This window comes from Ursus americanus, chromosome 25, assembly GCF_024610735.1.
Source record: "Ursus americanus isolate L20-20 chromosome 25, mUrsAme1.1.p, whole genome shotgun sequence".
In the NCBI taxonomy this organism is placed as follows: domain Eukaryota; kingdom Metazoa; phylum Chordata; class Mammalia; order Carnivora; family Ursidae; genus Ursus; species Ursus americanus.
Genome location: NC_142151.1, coordinates 40,327,346 through 40,339,783, shown reverse-complemented (window position 1 = coordinate 40,339,783; position 12,438 = coordinate 40,327,346). Strand labels below are relative to the sequence as shown.

Below are 12,438 nucleotides of genomic sequence, written 5' to 3'. Positions count from 1 at the left end.
AGATGCTTAAACATCTGAGCCACTCAGGTGCCCCCGTCTATTGAGTCTTTAAATATTTCAGTGACTGTATTTTTCATTTCCAATTTTATAATTTGTTCTTTTACATATCTAACTGTGCTTTTTTTTTTTAAAGATTTTATTTATTTGCAGGAGAGAGAGAGAGCGAGCTCGAGCAGTGGGAAGGGCAGAGGGAGAGGGAGAAGCAGACTTCCGGCTGAGCAGGGAGCCCGATTCAGGACTCGATCCCAGGACCCAAAGGCAGACACTTAACCAACTGAGCCACCCAGGTGCCCTTATCTGTACTTGTTTTAATTCTGCCTAGATATTCCATGATTTTCTCTCCTGTATTAAATGTAAATTATTCATTCACTATCTTTTTAAGGATCTTAGTCCTTTATTTTAAGGCATTTCCAGACTTTTAATATATTTTTTAAAACTTGAAGTAGAGCTGACGCACACTGTTCCATTAGTTTCAGGTGTATGACATAGTGATTGGACAGGTCCATACATTGTGCTGTGCTCACCGCAAGTGTAGCTCCCATCTGTCACCGTGCAACATTGTTACAATACCACTGACTGTATTCACTCATATGTGGAATTTAAGAAACAAAGCAGATGAACGTAGAGGGGGCAAAAAGAGAGGCAAACCAGAAAACGGACTCTTAACTATAAAGAACAAACTGAGGGTTGCTGGAGGGGAGGTGGGTGGGGGAATGGGTTCAATGGGTGATGGGCATTAAGGAGGGCACTTGTGATGAGCACTGGGTGTTGTATGGAAGTGATGAATCCCTCAGTTCTACTCCTGAAACCAATATTACACTGTATGTTAACCTACTGGAATTTAAATAAAAACTTGGAGAACAAACAAAAACAAAAACAAAAGCAACAACAACAAAACCACACTGTTGACTCTATTCCCTATGCTGTGCCTTTCATCCCCATGACGTACTCCTTCCGTAACCGGACGCCTGTACCTCCCCCTCGCCTGCATCCACTTTGCTCATCTCCCAGCTCGGCTCCCCTCTGGTAACCATCAGTTTGTTCTCTGTATCTATGGGTCTGTTTCAGCTTTTTTGGTTTGCTCCTTTGTTCTGTTTTTTAGATTCCACATAGAAGTGAAATCGTATGGTGTTTGTCTTTCAGACTCAATATTTTAGTATTCTCTAGTGTAAATTTATCTTCCAACTGTCGATTTTTGGGCTGCGTTTTGTAGAGTTCGGTTTTTTCCAAGTATTTTATGGTGTCGGAGCTCAGACTCATTTCGAGCGGGGGCCACGCACATGTGCTCTCAGCTCCCAACTCCTGAAGCTCTGCGCTCTTAGCCCCTTAGATGTGCTCTGGATAAGTTTTTGCCTCAGACAGTAGTGGGCAGCCGTTGTTTTTCCATTTCTCTTTAATGAAAAAAAAAAAAAAAAAACCCTGCTCTCAGTCCTTCCCTTCTAGAGTACCTTTGGCTCTAGTTCCTGCTGCAGGGGCTGAACTCATAGCTGCCTCTTCTTGCTCCAGCCTGGGATCGAGCAGGCCTTTGGCTTCAGCCCTCCTCACAGCTTTTATTATTAGTTGCCTTACATTTGTGGCCCATGGAGATAGATATTTATTGTGTTTTTGAGCTATTATATGCCGCTTACATTTTCTCCTTTTGCATTTTTTCAGTTATTGCTGTGTGCTTGCTGAAGATAGGGTATCGCAAAGCATGGCCTTACCGCAATATTGAGCTGAAGTCCGATTAATAACTGAAACATTTTTTTAAAAAAAGATTGTATTTATTTATCTGAGAGAGAGGGAGAGAGCGTGAGCCCGGGGAGGAGCAGAGGAAGGAGGAGCAGGGGGGGGAGGGAGAGGGAGAAAATCTCCAGCAGACTCCACGCTGAGCACAGAGCCCACTGCTGGCCTTGATCCCGCAACCCTGAGATCATGGCCTGAGCCAAAACCAAAATTCGGACGCTCAACCATCTGAGCTACCCAGGCACCCCTAACTGACACATTTTAATACAATCCATTAAAAAACCAATCTCCTTTCTTTTCATTAGGAACATAAACATGTGGTCCCAGTGGAGGAATCTGGGGAAGGTTTCTGGAACCCTTCCTTTCTCCTTTGCTTCTCCTACTTCTTCTTCTTCTTCTTTTTTTTAAAGATTTTATTTATTCGTTTGAGAGAGACAGACAGCGAGTGAGCATGAGTTTGGGGGAGGGACAAGCAGACACCCCGCCGAGCAGGGATCATGACTCCAGGATCCTGACCTGAGCAGAAGGCAGAAACTTAACCGGCTGAGCCACCCAGGCGCCCCCTTCTTCCGTTTCTTACCTCTCTCACTTGTGGCTTTTACTTTCCCTTCCATTATCCCTCTGCTTCCCCTGTCTTGTCGTTTCCCTTCCTCCCCCTTCCCCCTTCCCATCTCTTCCTCTTTTCTACTTTCCTTCTCTGACTCTCTCCCCTGGGGTTTCTCCTCTATTTAGGTCCAGTTTGCCTATGACCTGGCATCCTCCCAGGGTTGTCTCAGTCCTTCAAGGCCAGGGGACGAGAAGGAGCAGCTGTGGCTCATGTTTACAGGCAGCGAGGCTCTCAGGGGAAGCGCTGGCCCTCAGCGATGGGACTGAAAGAGAGGGGGTCTCTTGACTTTCCTTGAGGAAAGGGAGGGTGGGGAGGACATTAATGTTTGTTAAAATGTGTCATAGGCCAATCAAAGCACGGAGGTATGTCTAATTCTTCCTTTCATAGTATACCTTGGGAATTTGAGACTCAGTTTGCCCAAGCTGGAGAATGGTAAAGCTCAGATCCACAAAGAAGGGTCTGCTGCTTTCCTCTCCTGCAGTACCCTCCACGTTTGTCCGTAAAACGGTGACACTTCAATAGGAATTCCTGGCCTTAGGAGAAGGCACGGGACTGCTCATGGAGGGGCGTGTCAGGTGATGTCAGTGATAGGGGTGAGGAGAAGGGCTTGGAACTTTCTCAAAACCCTGGAAATAATACCATAAAGGCAGCCATATGCTTTGTGCAGGACTTGGGACCCATACCTGCCTGTGCCTCCAGGACAATTCCCGACCTGTCTGTAGACGGTTCTCCGCTCACACAGCCAGTACAAACCCCTGCGGGCATGGGGTGAGGCACGCATCCTGAGGAAGCCGCTGGGTTCTTTGTTTGGGGAACCGGATGCACACCGTGTTCATTCTGTCTGGGCTTTCTGTCCAAGATGCTGTTACAATGCAGGCTTTCACTTTTGACTTTAAGGCAAAGAACAAATATCACAGAGACATTTTTAGTACTCATATAAAGCCCAGGTTCTGCCCACTTTCTAAGAACCATTCTGGACAGGGAAACTTTCTTTCTTTTTCCCTTTTTTTCTTTCTTTCGGTTTATTTATTTGAGAGAGAGAGAGAGGGAGTGTGAGCAGGGGGAGGGGCAGAGGGAGAGAGAGAATCCCAAGCAGACTTCTGCTGAGTGCAAGCCACACAGGGGGCTTGATCTCACGACCCTGAGATCATGACCTGAGCTGAAACCAAGAGTTGGATGCTTAACTGACTGAGCCACCGAGGTGCTCCCAGACAGGGAAATTTTCTGTTTGGTGTTTCTTGCTCCGTATTTCCACCCCGCCCAGACAGGGCCAGCTATCCCAGGTTCTCTACTTTCCTCCAGATCCTCTCTCTGACCCTTTCTGTATTTCTAGCATCTACCTGATTCCCACCATTCAGGGCTACATCTCTTTACATCCATGAGGAACTATGTTCCCCCTCCCCCCCTTTTGGTCAGTTTTCCTGTTATCTTGTCATCCCTGGTAGCCATGCCCTCTCCCTACACTGAGGATCAACTGTGGCATTTGTTACATGTAGACCCCGGGCCCTGTTTCTAGAGGTTCTGATTTTGTAGGCCTGGTGAAAGGCCTGTGTAAACAGCTACTCTAGATCATTCTGGCACAGGTAATCTATATACCATACCTTGAGAAACATGTTGATATAGTTCCAATAAAAAATTAGAAATGTTTTTGTGTCATTTTTAAAAGACCGCAGGGGCGCCTGGGTGGCTCAGTCTGTTGGGCATCTGACTCTTGGTTTTGGCTCAGGTCATGATCTCAGGGTTATGAGATCGAGCCCCTGGATGGGCTCTGTGCTCAGTGCAGAGTCTGCTTGGGATTGTCTCCCTCTCCCCTCTGCCCCTCCCCCTGCTCTCTCTCTCTCAAATAAGTAAATAAAATCTTAAAAAGAAAGAAAAAAGATTAAAAAGATTTTCTGTTAGAGGCAAAATTTCAGAATTCTCTCATTGGGTTTAATTTATTTCCCTCTCATTTAATCTCCTTCCTTTTCCCTGCTTCCTACTTGTCTGACATCAACAACAGGAGGACTAATGGGAACTCCCAGAGCGGTGGCCCAATTGGCCTCCTGGGCTACAGACATGAATGGCTGACCCTTCCTCTCCCAAGTGGCTCTTGTGCCATCACTACCTACATCATTAGTCTACACACTTTATGTCCAAGTCTGTCTCTCTGATTCCGAGATTTCATTTGAAGCATGTCATGAGATCTTATCTTAATTCTGGTCCTTATTGCCATCTCCCTACCCCTCCTTTCTCTATCTGCCAGACTTAATCTTGTCATCTTAGATTAATAATCTGCAAATGTTCCCCACTTGAGTTGTGCTGTGCTTCCTCTGGCATTCTTTTCCATATTCATTCATTCATTCATTCATTCATCCATTCATTTTTTCAACTAATATTTGTGGAGTGTCCATAATATTTAGGCCCTGTACCAGGCATAAGATTTTGAACCCTGCCGCATACCCCCTGGATAAATGAAGTTACCTCATTTTGTCAGACATCTGTTTTCAATCCCACAGTATTTATCTTTTCATCACAGTGGTCTCTAGCCCTCTAGACTTTGAGGGAGGGGCTGAGCTGGAATCCAGGAAAAAGCCAATAGCTGCCCTATCCGTCTCAGTGGAGTATGTCTTGGGATAAGCTCTCCCCAGAGCCTGTGAAGGGCCCCCTTTACCTCTTGGTTCTTGAGGCTGTAGATGATGGGGTTGACCATAGGAGTGAATACAGTGTAGAGGACAGAGAAGGCCTTTTGGAGCAAGGGGGCCATGTGGTCTGTTGGGGCTACATAGACCACAATGAGGGTGCCATAAAACACCCCGACCACGCTGAGGTGGGAGGAACAGGTGGAGAAGGCTTTCTGCCTACCATGGCCTGAAGGTATTTGCAGGACAGTCTTCAAGATGAAGACATAGGATGCCACAATCAACAGGAAGGGGGCCAGCGTCAGAAAGCCTGAGATACTCACTCCAGCTCCCCACATGACCCCCACATCCCCACAGAACAGCCCTACAACTGGAGCAAAGTCACAGAAATAGTGGTCGATCTCCCTGCTGCCAGGGCAGAGGGGCAGAGGGGCTGCCAGGGCCAGAGTGAAGGCGGAGAAGGAAAAGCCACTGAGCCAGGCTCCAGCAACCAGGCAGCCACACAGCCAGGAGCTCATCAGGGCACGATAGTGAAGGGGGTGGCAGATAGCCAGGTAACGGTCATAGGACATAGCAGATAGCAGGAGGCACTCACCGGCAGCCAGTGAGGCAAACATGTAGAACTGGACCAGACAGCTGACCAGTGAGATGGCTTCCCTCCCTTCCAGGAAGCTCCACAGCAGCTGAGGCATGATGTTGGAGGTATAGCCAATCTCCAGCACGGAGAAGTGGCAGAGGAAGAAATACATGGGTGTGTGGAGTGTCCGACTGGAGGCCACAGCCAGCACAATGAGGGCATTGCCCCCAACTGTTACCACATAAATGGCCAAAAAGAAGGTGAAGGGGAGGAAGCCCAGATGTTGCAGCTCCCCAAAGCCGACCAGGATCAGCCACGTGGTCTGGTTTTCGCTGTCACCACTGGACTGCTTCCTCATCTAGATCTGGGCCCAAGAGAAGAGAGGAAGGTAACTTTAACCAAGATCCTATTAGGACCACACACTATGCTTGGCTTATTCATTTATTCATCACAGCAAGCATTAAAGGTAGGCCTTATTGTCTCCTGTATACAGAGGAGAAACTGAGACCCAGTGAGATTAAGTCAGTTATTCAAGGCAATTAAGATGGAGTCATGATGTGAACCCACATTTGCTTGACTCCAAAACTCTTGCCACAGTCTACTATCCTACAGTGCTTTCCCCAGTCCTTCCCGAGTGATAGAAATCTGTGTCTGAGAGCAGCATTGGACTCTTCCAGTCATCAGTGAGCTATTTATTGGCAACTTGGCTGAGGATCAACAGCAGAACCGCACCTGGTGAGCTCCTCCGGGCGGAGTGGGAGGACTGCCCAGCACTTAGTGGTCAGGTGGTCCTACCCTGAGGTCATGCACATTCCTGAAGTAGCCACTCATCTCAAGCTGTTTTCCCTTTTTAAGGAAATGAGACTTGGACATTTTGATGAGCAATCTATATCATTTATTCCAAAAGAGGTGCAATATAGAAAGATGTGAATTAACTCAGATCCCATTTCCCTGGGAATCCATTCCTTTTCCTTGGACAAGTGGCCTGGTGACCATTGGTAAAGCCATTTTCAAACTATGCTCAGTCTCTAATCAGTTTGTTGGAAGCCGAGAATACTTTTTTCCCCTTGGTTCTCCTGCTCTATATTCTCTATGCAGGTCACATGGTCATTTTATCTCACCTAATGTGGATTATTTAGACATTTCTACCCTGTTACAGGATTCCTTCTCTTAATCATTACAAAACTACGCTAACACCAAACACATAGGAAGACCTTGATAAATACCTGTGGAATGAATGAATAAATATGTGAATTAGTTACAGTAATTTTCCAATGGTAAATTGCCACAGAAAATTTGCAGCATCTGACAATTAATGCTTGGGCGAGGGAAAGAGGCACTTAAATGATTGCTAAAATGGAGAAGGAATCTCTGGGTCCTCCCCTAACTGAGGGAATGTTGGAATTTTGTCACTCAGTTTGAGACAGAACCATGGTTAAGGTTGGAGATGGAAGTCAAGTAACTGTGTGTGTATATGTAAATGGTAGGAGGAAAAAACCAGAAAGTCCAACACGATAGAGAGTTTTCTCATTTTTGAAGTTAAGAAAGATGGCATTCCACATTAGCAAATGGTAGCAAGAGCACAGGGTTTTTGTGTTCCTTCCCTTGTCCTATCTTTCCCTCTGGTTTTGGGCTTCCATAATGCAGACACACATTTGGTCACATAGGGGATACAAACATAGAGGGAACAGAATACTTTCATATGTATTTGATATATATTTTATCTTTTTGTATACTAGTGACTTTTTTTTTAGAGAGAGAGAGAGAGAGCAGGGGGAGGAACACTGGGAAAGGGAGAGAGAGAATCTTAAGCAGACTTCCTACTCTACGCAGAGCCCAACCCAGGGCTTGATCTCACGACCCGAGCTGAAATCAAGAGTTGGACGCTTAACCAACTGAGCCACAGGAACCCTTACTAATGACTTCTTAAAGAGCCAGGGAGAGACTTGAATTGGGAATGGAATAGACCCCAGGTTAAGCAGAAAGATGGAGCAAGGGAAGAAGCTAGTAAAGCTAACCAAACCAACCAACCAACCAACCAACCAACCAGTCAACTGACCCAAACTTCTTAAGCCTTCTCAAGTCTCTGAGTCAGTGCTTATGATAAAAAAGTTACTGTTTCCCTTGTTAACCAGTAAATTTGACCTTGGTCCCTGGTAAAATTCTTAAATAGATGCTTTATAAGAACACATGGAAGTCTCATAAGGAGACATCACCAGGAGCTATATAATGCTAATTATAATGTCAAACCTCACATAATGACCCTTATTGGTAGTATTAATAATTTAGTAGATCAGGAGAAAGGAGTAGAAAAAGGACATAATTTTGGTAAAGTTTCATAGAAAAGATGATGACTGTGAGCTTAAAGATAACACTTTTAGTTTGGATACTATAGACCAAAATTATTCATTAATGACTTTGAAAATCTGGAGAAACACATCTCGTGAAAAGGAGAAGGCTTTGTCTTTTTGTCTTCTTCACCTGTTTTGGTAGTGACTTCGATAAAGAGCAAATATGCATGGCTCATCAAACTTCAGATGATATGAAACAAAGAAGGGAAACCAATATTATAAGTGATAGAGTTATAATCCAAAATAATCTTGTGTTTGGATGCTAGGGACTAAAAACAAGATGAAATGTAACAGGGGCGCATGTAAAATCTGCTTGTAGGCTTTAACAATCAGTTGAAAAGTAGCCATTTATGTGAATGTGATTTGAGATTTTTGTTGACTATTGTGAGTTAAGACTTTGGAACTGTGAAGTATGAGGAACATATGAAGAATGTGGACATGTTTACTCTGGAAATGACAAAATAATGGGAGACTATAATAGCTATTTTCAAGTATTGGAAGGATTCCTCCTGTCCCCCGAGGACCTGTTTATTTTGTAGCTGGAAGTTTGTACATTTTGACCATCTTCATTCAATTCCTTCCTTCCTCCCCCTTCCCCCCTGCCCCCGGAAGGAGTCTTATGAAGAGTGACTATAGTTAGCTCATAGGTGCTCAGAGGGCAGGACATGGTCCAAAGGGTGGTGGTGGTGGAAAACCCATACCTACCTACCTGTGCTGATTTCAAAGAGGTGATTCTTTTGGGGCTGACTGTTGTTATTTATAGCATGATTTTTGGGTATTAAAATAAAATAAGGCTCATTGGACAGGGTCAGAGGGGAGGGAATGAACTGTCTTCCTAGAGGCCCCAGAAGTTGGCAAATAATGGGTCCCATTCTTTGAAACCTACTGGAACAAACACAAGACATTTAAAAAATATGGGAAGCTCTCTTCCAAATTTGTTTAGGCTGGGTGAGAGGTGGTTTTTTCTGTTGGTAGAAAGTAGTGTTGAGCCAGATGAACCCTAGATACATACTCAGATGCAGTGGAAAGGGAGCCTGATCTGTTGTGGGCTTTGAGTCAACTCCTTCTCTCCTGGTTGTCTTACCTCCAGACTAGATTCTTCTGCCAGCTGACAGCTCTGTGGATTTTCTGTTTTTCTCTTATGGAGGCTCCATGTTATTGCCTTCTCCCTACTCCAGGGTGCTCACAGAAGACTATTGTCCTTATCCTATATGTGCGTCTACGGACACCAGTGCCTTTTCTTAAACCAGGGCAGCGTCCTTCCCTTGTGGGGGTTGAAGAAGAGCCTCCTTGAGGAGGGGATGTAGCTTGGAGCCACCTGGAGCAGCTGCATCTATGTTTTGGTTCCAGGGGAATGTTCTGGTCCACCAGGGACCACATCCAGGTGTTTCAGTCAAATCTAATGACCTCTTTCTTATGAGATAGGGAAAGACTGGAAAGACATAAGAATAGCCACAATTAAGAACAACATTTATCTAATATTTTATAATTCACAAAGCAAATATTAACTTATTTGGTGAATATCTGATGCTCAAATGAATCCCAAGTTGAAATGTGATTTGTTCTTGCAACATTGGGATGGATTATCTAGAGTTTGACTTCTAATGACTAGATTAGCGGTCTTTCTATTGTGGCATGATTTAGGACATAGGGTCCTGCTTTAATCTCTTAGCAGGGAGGAGGCAGAAGGAAACTACTATATATAATTCTGTAGATAATTTGTTGTTAGTTTGATAATTTAACATCATGGGTTAGTATAAAACCAGATCAGGCACCATCAAGATAGTGGTGGCAGATACTAAATGCAGCTGAATGACAAATGTGAAGAAGGAACCCTGTTGCAGAAATACAGCACCAAATTCCTTCCACGTGAGGCCAGAAGAGGACAGCACAGGGTCATGGCAGGAGGTAGGTCTCCCCAGGAACAGTCTAGGATGGCCCTTCCTGGAAGAAACTGGACAAGTGTCTTACCTGACAGGCAGAGTGGAAAAACTTTGATGAGGAAAAGGTGACCTGCAAGGAATTAGTCTATTCTCTTTGAGGGAGTAGTTGAGAATAAAATATGTCTGCCCAGGTCTTGGGTTGTGTAAAGAGCCTGAGGGATATGTCAGGTGAGAAAGAGAAGAATAAGAGCCTTTCTACATAGAAATAAACCTTGTGTTGATTGACTTAGAATTTGTGGTAATTGTAATAAAAATATCCAACGTGTACTTAAAATTTATTTTAATTTCAGCTCTTTTTCTGAAGTGTTATCTGTGAGTTTAAAGTGGCAATAAAGGATCTATAAACTGTTTTCTAGGTATTAGATTAAGATTTTGTATAAAAATGTGTCATAACATTAATTAATTCAAGAAATAATTACCAAATATTTATAACCTGTCAGGCACTGTTCTAGACTCCAGGTATACAGCAATGAACAAAACAAAAATTGGTTAGTAGAATTATCTACTACTTTCAGTTATCCATGTCTTGATGATGAGTTCATATTGCCTGATCAAACAGCCCTTTCACCCAGAGCCAGTTCTCTGGAATGCAGAAATCCTGCCTGGGGAAAAATTCACCTTCATAGAACAAGATTCTTTTTTTTTAAAGTTTATTTATTGAAGTAATCTTTATACCCAACGTGGGGCTTGAACTCATGACCCTGAGTTGGCTCCACCAACCGAGCCAGCCAGGTGTCCCTAGAACAAGATTTTTGTGTCTTTCATCCCAACTCACTGATATAAACATCAATTATGAATGGAGAAGATATAGGGAGGAGGGTGTGGTAAAACCAGATAGCAAAATAACTATACCGAAAGAGACCATTTATTGAACAGTCTGTGTGTGCGAGGCACTCTGATCAGAGTTTTACAAAATTGTCTCACTGAAGCCTCATAAGAACCATGGGAGGTAATTATTATCATTATCTACAGTTTACATACATCAGGCAACCACAACACAGAGAGGTCACATACGTTGTGCAGGGTCATACAGTTAGTAAGTGGCAGAATTCATATTGACATTTCATAGCACATTTCATGCCTTTCAATAACCGAAGAGATGGGTGAATATAAGAAAAAGAAGAAAACTGTGATGGGCTGGCCTGGAAATATGATTGAGGTAGTCCATAAAAACTCTTCAAATGCTTGCTATCTCCTGATTAGAAGTATTGTGGAACAGACACACAGATGTACAGACATACGTAAAAAAAAAACAAAACCAAAAAACCAAACACCGAATTTGTTCCTGTTGATTGCCCAAATTTCATCCTGGAAAAAATATAAAGTGAATGTTATCAAACAATGGCTTCAGTCATTAACAAAGTCTCAACAAAGCACTCCTGTGAGCAGTGAGACTTCCTGGTGAACACTACAGGATAAACTTGGTGCACAAAACTACATGAACTAGTATTCTCAATAAGGCAGTTAGTTAATCCCATAGATATTGGAGGATATTTAATAAAGTTTGGCTTTGGAATAACTGATTCATCCTGTGTCATACTTCCTGAAGGTAAGTAGTAGCCAGGCCAGCTGTCTTTCAAGACAGTTGGATCATGGCATTAAAAACATGAGAAGATCACACACGCATTAACTCCATTATTTAAAAATATATTTCCTTCGAGTTTTTATGCGTTTTTCCTTCTAGTTTTATGCGTTTTTTACATAGTTGTAACTATGATCACATATATAACTTTAATCCTAATATTTCACCTAACACTTCACTGTAAGCATCGAATAGATCCCTAAATTTAAAATATTCATGTAGGGTCACCCGGGTGGCTCAGCTGGTTACGTGTCTGACTCTTGATTTCGGCTCAGGTTATAATCTCAGGATTGTAAAATGGATCCCTGCGTTGGGCTCCACACTGTGCCGGAAACTTTGCTTAGGATTCTCCTTCTCTCCCTCTGCCCCTGCCTCCCGCTTGCACACTCTCTCTCTCTAAAATAAATAAATAAATTAATTAAATTAAAAAATGTGTGTAATATTCATTGTATAGATATGGCACAATTTTGCCTAACCATTTTTTCATTGAAATTTTGAGTTGGGAGGGGCCCCGGACCACATATATTCCAACATTTCAGTAAGCAGGAAGGTCATTTATCCTCTTCTTACATATTTCCACTGATGAGAAGACAATATTTTTGGGGTATCTCATTTATTCAACAAATACCTATTTTGAACTCCATAACATGTTAGGCATTGCTGGGTGGTCAAGAAGAGGATCTTCCCTCCTGCAGGGACCTGTGGTGCAATAGGGATGTGATAACTGCCACAAAAGGGCTATGGAGTTTATTGAAGTTGCAGAGAAAGGAGTAAGGGAAGTTAATGGAGTGAGGGGAATGCCAACTAGATTTTAAGGGTAACAAAGAGTTTAGAAAGTTAAAAAGGTGGGTAAGAGTCTTCAGCTTCCACCTATGGAGTGACTGGTACCAGCCTAGCTCTCCTCATGCAAACAGTTACATAATGGAGAAAACATATGAAATACCTGTTTTCAGCTATTGGAAAACATACAGCACATAACTATAATCCCTGAGAGAAGGCAAACAGTTGAAGTGAGCCCTACCAGTACCTTAGCTT

The 12,438-nt window shown here is 43.4% G+C and overlaps 1 protein-coding gene across 1 annotated transcript; it reads right to left on the bottom strand.

Moving 5' to 3' along the window:
* Positions 1–4,853: 4,853 nt before the first annotated feature.
* On the bottom strand, positions 4,854–5,885 carry LOC123794572 (olfactory receptor 11A1-like). The gene has a single exon (XM_045800739.2). The coding sequence runs from the start codon at positions 5,883–5,885 to the stop codon at positions 4,854–4,856; it is 1,032 nt and encodes a 343-aa protein (XP_045656695.2).
* Between the last annotated feature and the right edge of the window lie 6,553 nt (positions 5,886–12,438).

Bases quoted from the DNA above. Each gene is read 5' to 3' on its own strand.
- LOC123794572 (XM_045800739.2), bottom strand. From the start codon at position 5,885: ATGAGGAAGCAGTCCAGTGGTGACAGCGAAAACCAGACCACGTGGCTG.